The sequence below is a fragment of the Penicillium argentinense genome (assembly GCF_028826775.1).
Source record: "Penicillium argentinense strain IBT 30761 chromosome Unknown utg000010l_segment0_segment0, whole genome shotgun sequence".
Taxonomy (NCBI): Eukaryota; Fungi; Ascomycota; class Eurotiomycetes; order Eurotiales; family Aspergillaceae; genus Penicillium; species Penicillium argentinense.
Window position 1 is genome coordinate 971,097 of NW_026622669.1, and position 18,749 is coordinate 989,845.

At 49.9% G+C, this 18,749-nt stretch overlaps 8 protein-coding genes across 8 annotated transcripts; 5 read left to right on the forward strand and 3 right to left on the reverse strand.

Annotated features, from left to right (window-relative positions):
• Positions 1–139: 139 nt before the first annotated feature.
• N7532_010067 (uncharacterized protein) lies at positions 140–1,300 on the forward strand (the record flags this gene model as incomplete). Its single annotated transcript, XM_056622558.1, has 1 exon — positions 140–1,300. One exon carries the CDS (start codon positions 140–142, stop codon positions 1,298–1,300), a length of 1,161 nt encoding a protein of 386 aa, XP_056469974.1.
• A 1,245-nt stretch (positions 1,301–2,545) lies between these two features.
• N7532_010068 (uncharacterized protein) lies at positions 2,546–5,733 on the forward strand (the record flags this gene model as incomplete). The annotated part of the gene is made up of 2 exons (XM_056622559.1): positions 2,546–3,016; positions 3,070–5,733. The coding sequence occupies 2 exons, from the start codon at positions 2,546–2,548 to the stop codon at positions 5,731–5,733; spliced, it is 3,135 nt and encodes a 1,044-aa protein (XP_056469975.1).
• Positions 5,734–6,132: 399 nt separating this feature from the next.
• N7532_010069 (uncharacterized protein) lies at positions 6,133–6,471 on the reverse strand (the record flags this gene model as incomplete). The annotated part of the gene is made up of 3 exons (XM_056622560.1): positions 6,133–6,154; positions 6,219–6,268; positions 6,328–6,471. The coding sequence occupies 3 exons, from the start codon at positions 6,469–6,471 to the stop codon at positions 6,133–6,135; spliced, it is 216 nt and encodes a 71-aa protein (XP_056469976.1).
• Positions 6,472–10,213: 3,742 nt separating this feature from the next.
• N7532_010070 (uncharacterized protein) lies at positions 10,214–11,357 on the forward strand (the record flags this gene model as incomplete). The annotated part of the gene is made up of 2 exons (XM_056622561.1): positions 10,214–10,373; positions 10,429–11,357. Coding segments are annotated over 2 exons (1,089 nt in total), but the record flags the coding sequence as incomplete, so codon positions are not given.
• A 349-nt stretch (positions 11,358–11,706) lies between these two features.
• N7532_010071 (signal peptidase complex subunit 2) lies at positions 11,707–12,464 on the reverse strand (the record flags this gene model as incomplete). Its single annotated transcript, XM_056622562.1, has 3 exons — positions 11,707–11,970; positions 12,027–12,325; positions 12,428–12,464. 3 exons carry the CDS (start codon positions 12,462–12,464, stop codon positions 11,707–11,709), a joined length of 600 nt encoding a protein of 199 aa, XP_056469978.1.
• A 272-nt stretch (positions 12,465–12,736) lies between these two features.
• On the forward strand, positions 12,737–13,767 carry N7532_010072 (ER membrane complex subunit EMC3; the record flags this gene model as incomplete). Its single annotated transcript, XM_056622563.1, has 5 exons — positions 12,737–12,786; positions 12,839–12,872; positions 12,932–13,298; positions 13,355–13,516; positions 13,577–13,767. 5 exons carry the CDS (start codon positions 12,737–12,739, stop codon positions 13,765–13,767), a joined length of 804 nt encoding a protein of 267 aa, XP_056469979.1.
• Positions 13,768–13,966: 199 nt separating this feature from the next.
• On the reverse strand, positions 13,967–14,686 carry N7532_010073 (uncharacterized protein; the record flags this gene model as incomplete). Its single annotated transcript, XM_056622564.1, has 2 exons — positions 13,967–14,062; positions 14,117–14,686. The coding sequence occupies 2 exons, from the start codon at positions 14,684–14,686 to the stop codon at positions 13,967–13,969; spliced, it is 666 nt and encodes a 221-aa protein (XP_056469980.1).
• A 216-nt stretch (positions 14,687–14,902) lies between these two features.
• Positions 14,903–18,358, forward strand: N7532_010074 (MET18/MMS19 family protein; the record flags this gene model as incomplete). Its single annotated transcript, XM_056622565.1, has 6 exons — positions 14,903–14,984; positions 15,054–15,327; positions 15,384–15,481; positions 15,536–15,675; positions 15,725–15,913; positions 15,971–18,358. The coding sequence occupies 6 exons, from the start codon at positions 14,903–14,905 to the stop codon at positions 18,356–18,358; spliced, it is 3,171 nt and encodes a 1,056-aa protein (XP_056469981.1).
• Positions 18,359–18,749: the final 391 nt, after the last annotated feature.

The window sequence follows — 18,749 nt, forward strand, 5'->3', positions numbered from 1 at the left end:
ATTCAACAACGGTAGGCAATCTCTTCCACCACCCTTTTCTTCTGTTCTCAAGGTACTATCATGGTCTCTCAACAGTGGTTGCTGTTTTTTTCCATTCCCACTGCCCAACTCGTTGAGCGCCGAGCGCTCTGGAGTTGCAATGGCGTCGCTTCGGCGAGCAATCCGGCGATTCGGGTCTGTCAATGCCCTCCAACCGATCAGTGCTGATGTTGCTCCATCTCCTACAGTCCCTGCCGAAGCGCCTCGCCTGAATCTCCCGCATGTGGAAACCCAACTGAATATGCACCAATTTAATGGTCTATTCGAGGACGGTACCCCGGCCGCCGATGGCCTGAGAGGTCGGTTTAGAATCCATGCCATCGCAATGCGCAACCTACTCACTCCTATCCGCCCGTCTACAGATTCACACGGCTCCCCCTCACAACCCTCACACCCCTCCAACCTCTTCAATCTCCCGAACCCCTCTAATCCTTCCAACCTCCCCACGAGTCCGACCTTGAACGGCGTCGCCGACGAGACCCCCACAGAATGGTCGGCTGTCGGACACGCCGCTACCGGCAAGTCTGGGCGGGTGATTCACAATCTACAGGAGGAAATCGCCCGTCTCAGACGCGAATGTGGCGTGTACCGATCGCGCGCGGAAGAAACCCAACGGTCGAACGACACTCTCAAAACACAAGTGCAGAACATGTCGGAACGCCTCCGTAACCTGGAGCAAGTGAACGAAACAAATTTGAACTCGATCGCGCGGAAGGATCGCAAAATCGAGGAGCTGCGCAATGAGCTCCAAAACGAACGCGATAAGCGCAAGGAGGCGGAGGCGAGTGCCAGCAAGGTAAACGACATGATGCGCGACGAGCGAGAGAATCACCACCGGGAGCAGGCCGAGTCGCACGAACAGGCCAAATACCACTCCACCCAATACGACGTTCTGGTCGGCGCCACGAAGCGCGAGAAGGCCGAACTTAGCCGCCGGGTAAAGAACCTGTGTGACGAACTCATCACCCTCAAGCAGGCCCATGAAAAACATGTCGTGTCTACGGGCCGGCTAGATGCCATTGCGGATCAGAAGAACCGCGAAATCGAAAGCTTGAAGGATATGAACGAGCGACTCATGACGAGTCACGTGGAGTACAAACAGATGAAGGATGATGAGCTTCGCGAAACCATTGAGAAAGCGCATGCCAATGATGCCCTGATCGAGGCCGCACTCGCCCAGATCAGGAAGACTGAAGAAGAGATGAAGTGGGCCATTCGATTGAATGAGTCCCGAGTTAAAGAAAAGGAGGGCGAAAAATAGTGCTATCAGGTATGGCAATTCTCTTGTTTCGTGTTTCCAACTGTTATTGCACACAATACAGGACTTATTTTAATTGATATCTGACCCGAAGTAGTTGCAGATTTTCACTTTCGGTTCACTAACATCCCCTTGACTAATCCGTCAAAATCCCTCAACATCTTCACATCTCCTTGTACAGTTTGCTTTAGGGTAAATCGCCTTTCCGTGACCCGGCATACCTCCACGCCACACCGCATATTCCAGTTCCCACTGCCTAATTCGTGAGGTCTTTTCCTCTTTCATTTCGAGCTTTCATATGATGCATGGCGTTTTGGAGGCGCAGATACCCATCATGACAAATTCCGGCCCGGCAAGCTCCCATTTTGATCTCCATTTCGTTAGACCTGATGATGACGACCTGCATGTTCCCAACACGACCTGGACAGATATCGTTGGGAGCTTTATATTACTGGACATGCATCCTTTTTTACCATAATCGTATAAATATTCCAATCTTAATCAGAGTATACTTTATTAAATTACTATCAAACGTGAGCCTTCCCTCACTCAGTCTGGATTCAGGGACCTCATTGAGATTCCCCGTTCTTTTGTCAACTCGACTTCGCTGATCCCCCGTTGACGACGCTCCCGTTTTCTTTGAAAGACGCGCATCCAAAATCACATGTATATCAGTATCACATGTGACTTTTCACCGGCGCTCGTCTCAAGCATGTCACCGCTCTCCTCGAGGTGAGTCGTAGGCACAATAGAGTCACCACGTGATCCTGGCTCTAGTACTTCATGTCTTCACGACTTCCGCTTCTTCCTTTCTCTCCATCCTCACCACATTTCTCACGCCCAAAGGCAGAACTCAGATGGCAACTTCCAACTGCAAAGCCTCCGTGTCGGCCAACCCGGCCAAGCGGGAGGTCGTCCTGGCCTCCATATGGGGTCTGGAAGAACCTGGGGTAAGTTGACAACCCTACTCGCATTTTCCCTCACATTTTGGAAAGACACTGATACCAAATCTTCAATAGGTCGAGGAAATAAGGCCGCGGATTGAGTACGAGACCCTCCAATTCTCCCCTTCTGTCTCACGACGCTGACATCAACCAGGAAAGCAGTGGCAGGTTCTGGGTCCATGCAGGTGCACTACGACAGCAATAACCATGTTAGTTTCCTGATACGATCTGTTTGCTCTGGATGCTTGCTAATTAGTATTTATAGGTAATTCACTTGGAAGGTAGCCCCAACAAGTCTGCAGACATGGCTGGGGCGGAGGCATTCAAGGGATTCATTGAGGAGCACAAAGACTACAACCTGCTAGATGCACGTGCAAGGCCACACCTTCTCACATGTGAAGTCAGTGCTAATTATTTGAAGGCCCGCCCTCGGATCCATCAACTCGTTCGGGTCAACATCGCCGACATCCACCTCCCTCCTCTCGACCCGACCGTGAAAGTTACCAACGATCTGCTAGAGCTGGATGATCCCAACTCCGAAATGGACTGCAGATCCGAGACAGCTCGTGTTACGCAGACTTGGGATCCAGTCAGAGTCAGTGAGTACTTCGTCACAGACAAGCTGGGGATCCTACCCCGGATCGCATACGCTACGAACACAAAGATCTCAACCAAAGATTACGAGAGCAAGCCTCTTCAGATCTGCGTGACCGGAAATTCGAAGCAAGATGTCGATGCGACGATTGAGGCTCTGGACAGGGCTGTACCGTTCCTGGTAGGATTGTTCCTTCCCCTCACCTACTCTCAATGTATGCTCACATTTCACAGGAACTGGTACAGAAGCCAAGCTACGGCATTGTCGTGTGGGCCCCGAACGGCAACTACAGATGCAAATACAGAATTGGACACTTCCAGAGAACTGATCGTGCCACCCATCGCCGTGTGATCGATACCAATGGAGCGATTCGGAATCCCGCGCGCGCATTGATCCCTTATCCCGAAGAACAATTGACATCGAGCTCGGAGATCTCAGATATGGAAAGTCCCAGCCCTATACCGAAACCTACCCCCAGCTCCGTGACGAAACCACTCACCGTCCCTGAGAAGAAGCCAGAGCCTCCACTCCCCAGTTCCAAACTCTCGCGCACCGTCGAAATTCCGCCCGATACCGTTCCAGAAGCAGCTCCCAAGAGCAAGCCTACCCAATTTCGTGAAAGAATCCCCGAAGGCCTGTCAGAGACTCCTTTTCCTCTTTCCTTTATCAACATCCCGGGACAGATCCTCGTATTCAAGCCAGATATTCCTCTGCTCGACCTCAAATCCACGCCCGAAGCCAGCGTATCGGAACAGCTTTCCACACACGAGATTTCCGCGCGCGACGACCTCATTGATCTCTCGGATCATAAAAGCTCCGACCCGCCCAAGGACGTATCCCCCCTTGTCAAATTCAGGAGCACGGCCGACCTCATCGATCTTTCTGCGGACAATGCTACTCCCCGACCCCATCTACGGCCCAGTGTTGCTGTTCCTGTTGACCTGCTGGATAGCCTACCACCGCCTTTGACACCTTCCTCACATATTGCCGGAAGAGGACTGCCTGTAGCAGAACGACTTGTCGACCCATATCAGGCGATGGCTACTGCTAACCAAATGCTATCTGGCGAACCGAAGATCTTTGGCCAGGTTGCATTGGTACCGAAACAGGCACACTTCTCGGCGAATACTGCCTATGGTACGCCAATCCCTTCGCCAAACATTGAAATGATCCAAGCTCATAAAAGTGCATCGCCCATTCGACCTAGGATGTCGAGTGAAATGGCGGCCAAGGAGTTCCTGCTTCAAGAGATTAGCTGCCAGCGCTCTACACGAAGCTCTCCCATTCTCAAATCTTCCGATGGTCCTACAAAGAACGTGCTGATTGACATCGAAGAGGACTTAAGTGAGATGACTAGAATTCATGAGAAATTGGCTGAAGTGTCTGAGTCCGACACTAGGGAATTCTATTCCGCTATGAATCTGCGAGCACCGAATCCTGGGGTTTTGGACGAGCCCCGGGATCTGCCAAAAAAAAATAAAGAGGATCGGTGTCGACGTGAGGCCAAGAAAAAGGACATTTGGGGCACAAAGTCCCTCAAGGATGTGCGTGGCCATGCCTCCAAGGCCATTTTAGCAGCTTCGGGACTCAAACCCAAGCCATCTTCCTCCAAGCGCTCTTCGGAAAAAGCCTCGAAAAAGTCATCCAAATCTTCCGATAATACCAGAACAGTCTTCCATATGCTGGAGCCTGCCCTCAATGCTGTCCGATCCTTCCCCGGCCGCTTAACCTTTGAGGCTCAACTCGGGATGCTTTTCATTAACGGCGGACAGGCACAGCCAGCAATGGATCTCGTAGCTCTCCGGAACTACTTTCAGCCACAAAGCGGACTTCCAGCTCCCAATACCGTTTTCAACAATCGCCTGGCAACTTACAGGGAAGATATCGACCGAGTCATTAACCTGACTGTTGATGGCCACCGAACATTTGAGCGTGAGTCATTTAGCGACACAACATTTTTCGAGGTCCACTGCCGATCGACGGAAAATCCTGACCTATTTATCGTGACGATCAGCAAAAATGGCCTTGAATCTTCCGTCTCGCGCGCTTTCCCCCTTGCATACGTGCATGTCAACTTTCCTGAGAACGTTTGGGATGCGGCTATCGTTCTGGATGGTCATTCACCCTACATCAATGAAATAGACTCTCCGCTTCAGTCGAAAATTCACAAGTTGGTAGAGGACTTCCGGACCAAGTTTGAAAGCTCTGGAACTCAAATTCAGACAACCTTGCCCGAGGATGATCTTGTGATCGAGAGAATCCTCATGAAGCGCACCACGAAATACCGGTACCGCCGCGAAAAGCACACTGCAGGTACGGAGGACCTCTACTTGAAAGTCACAGAGGTCCAAGACGCACTCTCTCTCCCAAGAACCGACAAAAACATTTTTGCCGCCTACTGCGCGTTGGTCCCGGAAATGATCCACCGGAAAAGACTATGGTTTGAAGGATCACTTGTAAGTTCCGCCGCAGAGGAAGCTCTGCAGACTAACTCGACGCTTGGGATGGGAAAGTGCACCATGCAATGGGATACAGCTGTGCTTTTTGGACAAGGCGCGGCGCCAATCTTGTCTTCTGCGGCTACCACCTCAGGACCCTTGATTGATCTTCCCGGCCTGTGGTCTCTGTTCGGGCTGACGGAGATCGTGGTGCGGAACATTGATGCGGTAGGTGACATTGAGCTGAGTTCTACTTCGCTGGACAATGCGAAGGCGGCCTCCTTGACAAAGAACGAGTGCCCGAAGTCGACTGCATTTACTAAGTCTGTGGGCGAGCCTGGGAGCAAGGCCTCTTCGACTGCGGCTGGAATCCCGGGGAAGCAGCAGCTCCAGGCCCCGAAGCCAGGATCTCAGGCTTGGGGGCATGAGAACGAGGCGGCGAAGTTGAAATATTGGTGACATCAGAGCAGATGCAGGCGAGAATTTCATGATTGCAATTGCATGTCTTTCTGATTTTCATGATAGTACAGTAGACAGGGGCACATGAATCTTGATTTTATTTTTGATTTTGATTATTTACAGAAAGAGCCAGAAGAGGATATTTAGTAGATGACTGCCAAAATATTTCGGCGCTTTCAACAAAATTGTAATCCCAACTACTAGAAAGAACGTGAGGAAAGACAGTGAATATAAAATTGAACTCTCACGAGTACAGAGAGTTAAATCAGAAAACAAGTCCACATCAGAAACTGTCTCTCACTATCCCCTGTAAACTCAACTTCCTCCGCCTCCACACTATCCTAGCATATGCCCCGAAATCAGGACCAAGGCTCCGGCTCTCCAAGAGACGGTACTAGTTTAGTAGTTGCAAACGCAGACACTAAAACCAAGCTATCAGTAAACCAAGCAAGTCTACCTTAACCCCAGAAGGAAAGATTGCTCACCTGTTGTCGTCACAGTGGCCACCATGGTAGCCCTCACCCTGGGCAATGCACTACAATATTGTCAGATCCTGAAAATAGAGATTGGTTTGTCAAGCTGAAGGAAACATACAGAAGCGCTGCACGCAGCGTCACCGGCACCCCAGATATCGCCGACCTGGCAAGAGGAGCGGACGCGGAGGTTCTCAGAGGGAGCAGCGAAGGCAACAGAGCTGAAGAGGGCAACGGCGCCCAGGAAGACGGTGGAGAACTGCATTTTGATTGTTTCGTTGGTTAAAGACTGATGTCTTGAAAATTGAAAATTGAAACTTGATTTGAAGTAGGTTTGGATAGGAATTCGATGGGTTGTTGTTGATAAGATGAGCAGAGGACAGCGGGCGAGAGGGGGTATTTATGGTCGAGATTCAGGATAGCTTGGTCATTCAGATGAGTACTTCCTCTTGAGGTCTTCTCGTGTTCACACAACAATCGCCCCTCTGCTCCCTTGGCGTTTGCAGCAAAACATATAGATCGGCAGTAGTCATCAAGTATACGATGTCGATCGAACAACTGCGGTTCGTGTTCGGGCGGACGATGCAACATCCTGTATGTAGTCAAACCAAACTATCTGGGGGGTTTTAGAAGAATCTCGACCCTTTGAGTTGAGAGAGTGGAGATATCACGATCATAATCATCAATCATCTTTCGATGCTCGTGATTTGCAACCAGAAAAAGCATACACTAAGATCTAGGACTAAATATATACGCATACACGAGGAGATGACCGACATTTTTAGACTACGCGACGTGGGGTCTACAGAGATCGACAGTGGCTTATACGAGCCGAGCCTTGTGTACTTCTGATGTTTGAGCAACCGCGACTGTGAGCCTTGGCACGCTAAGCGCCAAGATAATAAAACACCTCTTTCCTAGTAGTGTATAAGCGATTTCCTGTTGAGCTCTTCAGGAGATGAAACCTCTTAAGTTAACTAATTTCTTAGCTCCCAACCAGGAACTGATCGAGAGGCGGGAAATCTGTGGGGCTCAAACACGACATTCATTTCAATATGATCTGGTAGTGAGGCGATCCGTAAATATCTGAAAAATTTCCGAGTAGTGATCATCATCGTCTTGGGTTGTATTTGTCCCGGTTCGTATTCCAAAATAACAACATATGGGGGGGGGACCTGACGATCTTTCCTCTAATAGGATACATTCTGAGAAGCTGTTATCGATAGGTGAGAGCCTCAGAAGTTGATGTTTCGGAACAAAGGAACGGTGGCACTTTGGTACTAGGTCCGGTTAATTAGGCGAACAGAAAGTGTTGTATTTCTGCCAGGCTGTTAAATTGCTCTCGTTTATATATTCAATGATCTGATAAGTAAGCCTCTGCATGGTGCGGTCTCGAATTTGGGGGTTGAGACCGCACCATAGTGAACCGCGGTCCTTTGCGGTCTTCACCACGGTGAACCGCAATTGCATAATTCTGCCAATGCCTTCCCTTTGGGCTACATAAATTGATGATTCATCCCTTTTAAATTAACGTAATCCACGGCCGAGTGACGCACCCCAAAACACCATAATAAATGCGATAAATTACAACATCATATCTCAGCAACCATAGATTTACATGACTTCAGAATTTGTCTCAAGACTTTTCTAATCATCAAAGGCAACATAGGCATATCAATTATTTTAATTATCATTTTGGTATGATTACAAAAAATTACTAGGTAATCTCGACCTTGAGCATGTAAATATATATTCCCCCATGAAATTTTAAATTTAGGGTCCACTACAGTACTCAGAATCTTCAATTATGCTACGAAAATATTTCGGCGCTTTCCATTTTGAGCAAGATGCTTTGCGTTGTAGTGATAAGAAAACCATACAGGATGAGGCATTCTCTGATTTTTCTACACAATGGGTATACGAACCGAACCACTACTGTAATGACTACCGAGCCATGCAAATATTTCTGTTCAAAATTTTAGGCATCACCTGGTAGCCTGAATGGGGTACTCGAAGGCAATCGCTTGGGCTGCATAGTAGCCGGGGTCACGTGACCAAACGCCAGGAACGAACGCCTGCGCACGGACCCACATCTGTCTACAAAATACCGCCAGCCTCTCCAACCTTCGCTCTTTATTTTCTCCTCTTCAGCTCTCTTTGCCTTTTGGATTGGATCAAGTGTAGTATCTGTTCTTTTCAGTTTAGTCTCTGAAAGAATTTTCCAGAAGACACTTTGATTATTCAATATTTGTGCCTCGCGGCCTAGCATCTGTGCTTTGCGCATGCCTCGTCGCACAGTGTCATCGGGCTTACACTACCTCCGATAGACGCGGCCTTATTTCATCACCTGGTCGGCTTGTCCGGTCGTGTGGAGAAGAGTGGACGGGGTGTCTACGTGATATAGTCTGTCTCTACTCTCACCGGGGTTTGGCCAGGAGATGTTATCCTCGCGGGAGCACTTTGGCCGCCTGCAACGGCGATGTCCTCTCGACTTGACATACCGCAACATGGAAAACCATGACACGACCTGGGCCTTCAGAGCCAACTCTGGGTTAATAGCTCTTGCAGGGAAGACTACCAACTCAGTCTGAGGTGACTACTGCCGGGTCTTCCTTTATTCTAGCGAGCTTCCTACACCCCCAACTTCCAACTTCGTCCTTCCTCTGGATCTCCGCGACTACCCCATCCTTTGGTGCTTCTTGTTCTTGCTCATCTGACAGCCATCAAAGATACACTGTTGGGACACACCCAACCCATCCACATACATCAGCGAGGACATCCGACCAACCGCAAAAGAACTCGTTCGCCCTTGTCTCGACCGCATAGATGAAGCCATTGCCGAGACACCCATCTCCAATTCATGAAAGCGCGCTCAACCCGCTGGGGCAGACATGCCAGTATATGCGGTGCCACAATGTCTGAGTCTCAGCTCCTTGTCAAGCTGCGACATCCGGGTCACATAACTTCGTTTTTGTTGTAATTCAGAGGAAGATTGCTTGTTTTCCTTCTGGACAGAAAACTTGAGGGTTTATATACACATGCGACCTCCAGATTGATTTCCAATCAACGCTGGTAATTCCGTGAGGTTAGGAATTGATTCCGTTACGATACGACATATCACAACAGTTTTATGAGCAGCCAGCGCAAGGCAAATTGCCTTCTCATAGCCAATGGATTTTCGGCTGCGCATAAAGGACCTTATCCGCGTCAACAAAGTCTTGCAAGTGATCCCGAGACGGGCTGAGAATCAACCGAAACTAGCCCCCACTTACGACCAAAGTACGATCGCATTGTTGTGCAGGGTGTAGTATAATGGGCGCAGCGGGTCCCAAATTAGCTGAAGTCGCAGGTTGCATCATCTCCTGCAAGAAGCCGTTTTCCCGGGTGATCTTGCGAGGCGTCAAGAATCTTTTGAGTCTGATAGGTGAAGTACATCTGTCGAGTGAGATGCCCTGCATGTTTGCGAGGCTGAGCCCCGCATGATTGGGATTGCACCGCCGCTAGAATCCTGGGCGGTTATCCCTCCCCATGAACATATTTGATGCGACGAACACGTCTGAGGACTCCTATTCATTGCTGTGAAATTACTATTTACCAGGTCCTGGTGTACTAAATCTGTATGACTGGACCGCTTACGGTGTCAACCTTAACCCAAATCTACCTTGATTCCGACCAGGCAACCGATGAGGGGTAAGCAGCTTGGCTAGCTTACCACTGAGAATTACCGAAAATCTGCAAATGGTCGAATTCAGGTGTAAAGGATCATGCCCAAGCTTTTCGATCCTCCAGTGGAAGCAAGGTAAGCTTATACTCAATTTGCGAGCCAACCATGATTCTAATTTCTGGGAAGGGGAGTGTAAATGGACGAAACAGGAGATCCATCCCCAACAGCTGTGGGTCAAGGACCGAGGGCAGATTCCTCCCATAGTATCTGAAGATACAGATGTATTTATCTTGTTCGTCTTCTCTACAAACTGAGTAGTGAGCACATGCTAAATCAAAGCAGAATCGCAAGCGCGAACAGAATCCGAGTCTGTCATGATTGCCGCGGAGTCTTCATCAACACTTTCTGCATGCCTGAAAAATGGTGGTCGAACTATCTCCAAAATTCAAATGGCTATTTTGGATGCGAAGCAACTCAGGATACAGACACAGTCACTGGAATAAGTATGAGCTTACCGTGGGATTTCAAGCTAGATACCAGTCTCTAATTATTAAACAGATACATGGGGCTTCTTCCAAAGCAAGCATCTCAAGCTAGACCTCAACTACGACTGGTCCAAAATCAACATCTTCAGCCGCTGGATCAAAGATAAAGCCACCAACAAAACCAAGACCGGAATCATTGTCTTCGACCCAACAGAACAAATCAACTACGAGAACTTTCAAACCCAGACCGAAGCGAATACCCAGGATCCATTCTGGGCCTGGCCCCAGATCCTCCATGAAGCAACAAACTTCCAAGACAGCGCCGTCTGGGGCATCCGCGATGTTGTCCGGAAAATTGAGAAGCAAGATCGACCGGAAGGTCGACCAGGACCCGATTATCGTCGCCTTCACGACATTGCCCGACACGCTATTCATGTTACAGAGTCGCTGGATGTGGCTGTACAGACACTAGAGCAGATTCTTCGTCAACACCAGTGCTATACGGGCTCAATTGCCGGAATCCCATCTCAGCAACACCCCAACATCCCCACAGATATTCAATCCCAGCTAGGATTCTCCCAAAGCTGCTTGAATAGCCTCCGACACCGCTCAATTTCCAACGAAAAGCGACTCCAGAATGAAATTCAACTCGCATTCAATACGGTCGCACAACATGACGCTAGCGTGACAGTGAAAATCAGCCAGGCCATGATGTCCGATAACACGGCTTTGAAGACCCTGGCATTCGTGACCTTCATTTTCCTACCGCCCACTTTCATTTCCTCGATATTCAGTATGGCATTTTTCGATTTCAGTCCTGACTCGGGGTTCACGGTTTCCAAGGATATGTGGATTTATTGGGCGTTTGCTATTCCTACGACGCTTCTGACGGGGGTTATGTGGCAATATTGGCACAAGTTTGCGCCGAGGAAGCAGGTGCAAAGGAGGTTGCAGAGTTTCCACGGTGTCAAGTCGCAGAAATTGCCAAAGAGTGAAGTATGAGAGGATACCTGAGCAAATTCTGTTGGTTGTAGTGCTCGTTCTGTCTGGGAATGGAAGTTTAGCTAAGATTGTTTACATTTCGACGTGCCTTTCAATCAAATATCTGAAAAAGCATCGAGATCGTACACCTGTAGGATTATTGCAGTGATAGCAGCCCCCTTTACCCATGGACACTGCCAGCATGATCATGGGGCACTAGAACTCGCAATGAAAATGTAAATTGAGATAGAATAGCTCACTTAATCCATGATATGGTACGCAAAAAATCACCAGCGACATTATCAGATGCACATTTTCTCCTCAAACAGTCAATTTCAATCCACCGAAATGGCCCAGAAACGTAGATTGACTACCTTCCTTTGCTGGGTTCTGACTCGCCAGAAGCGCCGCCGGTCTTTTTTTCGTTCTCCTTGGCGGCCAATCGCAACACATCGATCTCACTCGCCAACCAGCTACGAAACGGCTCGGGGTGGAAGATGCCATTTGCAGAAAACCAGGCCGTGAAGGGTGCCTCGATGCGCTTATCTTGTAGCACCTTTCCAGCAGGAGACTTGTACTGCACGTGCAGCTTGTATTGCGTAGTGTATTTCTTCGCAGACGAGGAAATGGTGATCTAATCCAAGAACAGGAATTAGGATGTTTTCAGGCACACAGGTTGGAGGAACTTACGGTTTCGCCAGACTTGCGCTTTCCAGCAAAGACCTCTCCAGCTTCAACGGCCCAAAGCCAGAATGTGAGGATGCTGTTCAGAGTAAAGTATGCGACGACAGCGGCGAGAATCCATGGCGAGGAGACTGCTTCCCAGCCTAGCTTGCGATCCGCATAGAATGTGAATGCTGCGATTACAATGGCACTATAGCCCAACGCGAAGCGGATGTTGCTCTTGGTGTAGTCGACCTTGAAGGCGTATGGGGCCGGGAGGGTACATAGGTAGGGGAGAAGAGCGTCATCGGTAGTGGACTTGAGGTCTGTTTGACAATAATTTTGTAAGCATGGTGGCCCTGCTGATTGTAGAATCTGTGGCTAATGCACAAAGGCATCAATGAAGGAGTAGATTGCGGCTGACGGACCATTTGTCGAGTAAACTGGCACCTTATGGGACGCCATGGTGTGAAATCCTTCGTGAATCTGAAGTCTGGGAGGTTTTTTCGAAGGATTTGTTTGGTGCGGCACCAGAAAGGCCGTGTTGTTGCGCGGAAGGAAGGTGTTGACTGCGAGGACACCGTTGCGAGTTGGAGGAAGCTGGAGCTCGCGCGGGCCAATCGGCGCGGCCTCCACTTCCGCCCGACTTCACCTCGACAACTTCCCTCTTCAGCGGGACTTGCACCTTCTGCTCTCGACCACCTCCGCCACCTCGCACGTCTCAACTGCTGCCCACCATGGCAGTTCAAGGGGTGGAGCAGACCATCCTCCGGGATCCGGCTCTTTTGTGAGCGATGCCCCCAATCGATGTGGGAGCTCTGACTGACCTTGAGCACTAGCTATTGGATTCTCTTCCCCATTTCGGTGGTTATGGTACGATTGAACAGTGGAATTTTTTTCCAAACCGGAGAATAAGACTGATTTGTTGCTAGATACTTACCGGAATCCTGCGCCACTATGCGACTGTTCTGATGAACACGCCCCCCAAGCCCCCCTCCACTCTTGCCGAGTCGCGCGAACGACACGCCCTTCTCCGCGGTGTCAACCTGCGAAACCACGCCCCCGCTGTGCTGGACCGCGAATCCTTCGAAGCCCGCAAGAACTACCTGGTCGCCGGTTTCCGTGATGGCAGCTTCCTGAAGGACCCCAACAACCGCGGCCAGCCGCCGGCCAACCCGATGACCGATCCCCAGGGCATGGAGGCTATGATGGGCATGTTGAAGGGCAACATGATGATGATGATTCCCCAGACACTGATCATGAGTTGGATCAATGCCTTCTTCTCGGGCTTCGTCATTTGTAAGAAATAACCTGCGAGACTGGTTTGATGCTGGGTAATACTAACATGACACTAGTGAAACTGCCATTCCCGTTGACCATCCGCTTCAAGTCTATGCTGCAATCTGGTGTCATGACTCGTGACCTGGATGTGCGATGGGTGTCCAGTTTGTCCTGGTACTTCCTCAACCTGATGGGTCTGCAGTCCGTGTTTGGCTTTATCCTGGGCAGTGACAATGGTGAGTTCACCGTGATCTTTTTCTCTTTATTTGAGGAATTTCAGCTAACATCTATTCTAGCCGCCAACCAAATGGCCCAGCAAATGGGCATGGCCAACCCCGCGGCCATGATGAACCCCATGCAGCCCGGCCAGGACCCCGATAAGCTCTTCCTCAACGAGGCCGAGAACCTAGAGGTGATGGAGCATTTCTGCATCCTTGACGGCGTCGAGGAGAGAGTTCTGCGGAATTTTGCGCCCGAGGTGAAGTAATTGGTGACTGCATCGTTGGATTCCTAAACGAAACATAGGAGTGTTGTCTATAAACCCGAAGAGTATCCTAAGGTAGCAACGAGCCCAGATAGAAATTATACGAGTATTTGAAGTGATCACAATGTATATCATGCAATAATGGACCCGAACTTCCTATTCAAATATCATTATATATCGTAACTCATAATCCCATCAAAGCTCAGCGACTGTAGTTGATCACTCGGTTCAACACCCAGACTTCGCCATTGGCAACCTTCTCAGCGACATTATCCACTTCGATATCGCCGGGTTGGATCTAGCCATCAGTTAGTGAAATGGTGAGAAATACAAGATCAGCAAAAGATCACACCTTAATCTTATCACCTTCTTTCGTCCACTTCAATTTCACGCCTCCCAAAGTCTCGACTTCCTCGCCTTCCTGCCATGGGCTGACAGGGATGAGGTGAGCCTCAACGAAGCGTCGCAGGTTGTTCCGCGCTCGATCCTTTCCATCCTGTCCCTCATACGCGTTCACCTCTCCGAATTTATTATAGTCCTCCGGGTCCTCCCAGGGCTTGCGGGGGAGGTCCTGGACGGCACTGTTGCGCGGCGCAAGGACGGTGATATTCTTGGAGGCGTCATTGAGGCGGGAGGAGACCGAATCGAAATCTCTGGTCAGTTGGGCAAAGATATTGATTCCCTTCGTCTTGGGAAGGACGTCGGAGATGATAGGCTCCTCGCTATCGACTTGGGCATTGTTATCAGGCGTCTTTGGATGTAAGATGCTTGGAATGATTTTGTCCATGATGGGCTGATCGTATTGGGAGACTAATGGCCTTTGAAGGATGCCAGTAGGAAGTGCAAGTCCCCAGAGAGCAGAGCTTGAGGTGATGAAGGCTAGAAGCAAGAATAACGACGAGAATAATCTGGTTTCCCGCATCTTGATCGAAGCATGCATCCATTTAAGACAGTCGATAGCCGCCAGCCGTTATGACGCAAGTAAGCACGTGATGTGGAGAGATAGCAGCCGGTCACATGATTGTTATCGATAAAGACAGAATCGGAAATGCGAGCGGACGGAGGGGCGTTCAATTTGAACTTGCTGAAGAACGTTCCTTGCTTCTCACGACGTGTCGGGCCAATTCACCTGGCAATCATGTCGGCACTGCAGACTTTTATGCTGGTGGTGGATCATGACAAAGAAGAAGCCAAGCGCATCGCTGACAGCGTCGCCCAAGGTGAGTCCGATGCGCCCCCGCATTCTCCCGCTGAACACGAATGACTCTAACCAAAGGTATGTGATGTAGATGTCGAAGGGAAGAAGACTACATTGATTGAAATTGTTCAGCAACTTGGCGAATATATCAATGACGAGGACCCAATTCTGCGCGGGAAGGCGGTTTCCTTCCTCACCTCCGTTATCAAGTCCCTCTCGCCCCGCTACCTGTCGCGACAACAGATCCAGGTTCTGACGACGTTCTTTTGTGATCGGATTGAAGATGGCGGTGCGGTTGCGGGACTGGATACTTTGCAGAGATTGGATCGGTTTACCAAGGAATTGGCTGCGGAGACGGCACAATCGTATGTTTTAAGCTTTGCAGCCCCCAATTTTGGATATATAGCTGACATTGGTTTAGACTGTTCTCCAACTTCCAGGACCTACAGTCACGGTCTCAGTCGCAGCGTTTCCAGGTCTATCAGCTACTGAACGAGCTGATGTTGAAGCACCGGAAGGGTGAGTTGAGACAATGCATACTCGAATCGGTCAGCCATGACTAACTATTTCCAGCACTTCGCGATATGGACGAGATCTCTCTCGTCGGCGTCGTCGACATCATGGCCGGTGAGAAGGACCCGCGCAATTTGATGGTGGTGTTCTCTATCTTAAAGGTCATCATGATGGAATGGAATATCACCAATCATGTCGAGGTATGGTTCAAAGCTTCAGAACATCACAGCACACAGCTAACTTCGACAGCTTCTCTTCGACTCGGTCTTTAATTATTTCCCCATTACCTTCCGACCTCCCCCGAATGATCCATACGGCATCACAGCACAAGACCTTAAGGGCCGCTTGCAGGACTGCCTTTCTTCCACAAGCCAACTCGCTCCACACACTATCCCGGCGTTGCTCGATAAGCTGGATTCGACGTCGCCAAACGTGAAGGTGAGTTTTTTTTAATTGTTTTCGTTCAAAAGGATACAAGTGCTGACTTTATCTTAGAAAGATGCACTCAACGCCCTCATTGCGTGCATTCGCTCTTATGATCCAAATACCGTGTCCCGGTTTTCCATCACTGTATGGGAGGTCCTCAAATTTGAGATCCTCAATGCCCAAGAAGAATTTTTGTCCGAGTCATCTTTGGAGGCTCTGCAAAGTATTGCACAACGCCTTTCCGAGGGTGTCACACAAGTCACGCAAGACCTGCCCCTCGCACAGTTCCTCCGTCCCATCACCAAGGAATGCAACGAGCAATTGCAAGAGCCCCAGCAGAAGCAAGCGAAGCCCGCGCAGCAAATCCTCGGTGCCTTGTCATCCGCTTCGCCAATCACTTTCACACTCGTTGTTCAGGCTGTTGTCGCCCCAATCTTCACCGTCTACCAAGAAGCAGATGGCATTGTGAAGCAAAGGGCCCTCCTCGAGACTCTGTCTGTGCTCTTTGAGTCCGCCATCCAAGTATTTGGTCAGTGGACAACCCGTGGCAATGAACTGGCTCTTGAGAACCCGTTGATCGAGTTCAAGGACCAATTCTCAGACGTCCTTGGCCAGGCCTTGATGGGTGCAGCGAAAGAAGAGGTTTCCTTCCGAGCTACTGCGCTCAAGGGATTCCTGCGGTTATCTACTTTGCGGGACTTCTTCCAAGACAACGAGGTCGGCTTGTTTGTACAGTATCTCGATGAAATCCTTCTGAAGGAAGAGTCCGTCGGCCGAGATGACTTGAAGAAGGAAGCCATTGCGGCTCTTGCGGAAATTTCCAAGCACAAGCCTCGTCTGATCATGGACATCACATTCCCTGCCTTCGTGGCGACTCTACCAGACGAGGACGATGACACGAGCTCGGCATATCTTTCCACTCTTGACACGCTGGCTAAGATTAGCGTTGAGCGGGATATCTTTGAGACGTTGTTCCGTCGGCTGTTTAGCAAGCTGTCCATACTCCTTCAAAAGGAACAGCCCGGATCTGTGGCGTATCCTCGGGCTATCTTGATGACACTTCTCTATGTTATGGACCAAAGAGCTATGGACTCTGATCCCAATGTGGACCTTTATTTCGAAAAGATCGTGATCGGTTTGTCTCGCAGTGTGGCAGAGTCTGCTTCCGGGAAGGCGAAGAATCAAATTTTGAATGATCCTTCTATTCTCGATACTCTTGGCCGACTATGCAACCTTCTGGTGCGATCTATCTCAGTCCAGAAGCAAGAACAGGTTGCCGAGAACATTTACAGTCTGTTCGCGCCCGCAACAGACTTTACACCTGTGCCCTTTTCTCAAAATTCCACGGCCGACCAGGAACGAACCATCATAATCTCAACCTATCTTCTTGCAGGCTTGTCCAAGGACGTCAGCGATCGTATTCCCCATACCTCTCCCGATGTTTCGGGCTTGCTTTCGGACCTGGTGCAGCGCTCGGTGTACGACAGCACAGAACCAGCCACCCACCTCGCATTCCTGCGCCATCTGGCCTTGCTTGTGAACAAGTTCTTGTCAAAGCAGGACATCAGCATCGCGGAGAAGCTCTTTGACTCGTTGATTTCCCAGCAATGCCAGGCCTTTAGCCCTGGCACGATCCGCACGGTCTTCTGGCTCTCTAAATCTCTGGTTCTGCGCCTTGCTCCGACTACTACTCACATCCTCACTTCGCTGCTGGGACTCTTGTCTTCACCAGACCAGCAGACCAGCAGCTCCGCTGCCCGTGGCTTTGCCATCCTTCTCGGCGAAGACGATGTGCTTTCCGCCACCAATGGTGCCCAAATTCGCTTGCTTGCCAAGCAGCGTGTTTTCACAACAGTCATTCCGCTGATCTCATCTCGAATCCGCGAGGTCAATGTTGCGGGCACCGAGGATGCCCCTCAAGTCGATCACATCAAGCCTGCTCATTTGACCGCTCTTGCTGGCATCCTGTCCACCATATCCACCGCCCTGGTTATGCCAGAGCTCCCCACTTTACTTCCACTTCTCCTCCAGTCGCTCGACCTGCAGACCGTGGACTCAGTCGCCGTACGCGCCGCGACATTGGATACGCTGAGCGTGATCATCCGCGACAATGGAGTCGTCGTGATTGACCAGTGTGGACACGTCCACAGTCTCGTACAAAGGCTATTGAAGACAACCGAGATCCGGACTGGAACGGGTGTTGTCAATACCCCTCGTCTTCGCGTTGACGCTCTGAAGTGTCTATACTTGTTGGCCACGAAGCAAATCGTCACCGAAACCGCGTCCAATGCTCGTGCTCCGCCTTCCATATCCCCTCTGCTTCCCGAGAAGAACCATGTACTGCGGTCTCTGCGCTTCGTCTTGGATGATCCCAAGCGTGATGTGCGGAAGGCAGCCGTTGATGCTCGGAGTGCGTGGCTGCGCGGAGTGGACGATGCGCCGGAAGATGAAGAATGAAATAACCATACATTTGATATAGAAGACAATATTTTGATGCATTATAATTAGAATAGGAGTACTCAGATCCTTTTATCCACCTGTTTCTATCGTAGTTCTCGTAGATAGTATCCAATACAATGTGGAGAGTACGTCTGAGAAAAGGAATTGGATATCCAGCTATACACAGCCCTGCTACATACAGAATCCAATAACCCCCAACAACTCATCCGACGAGGCGAGCAATATAGCCAGATACCGAACGCACGCCAGTTGAGCCCTTGATTTCGCAAAAAGATGAAATTATCACTTTGGTCCGCACACTTTCTGAGTCCAGTCCAGCACCCCATCCACCGCGAAGTAACCGCATGTAAGGTCACCGCAACAATCCGAGCTGATACCGCAACCTTTT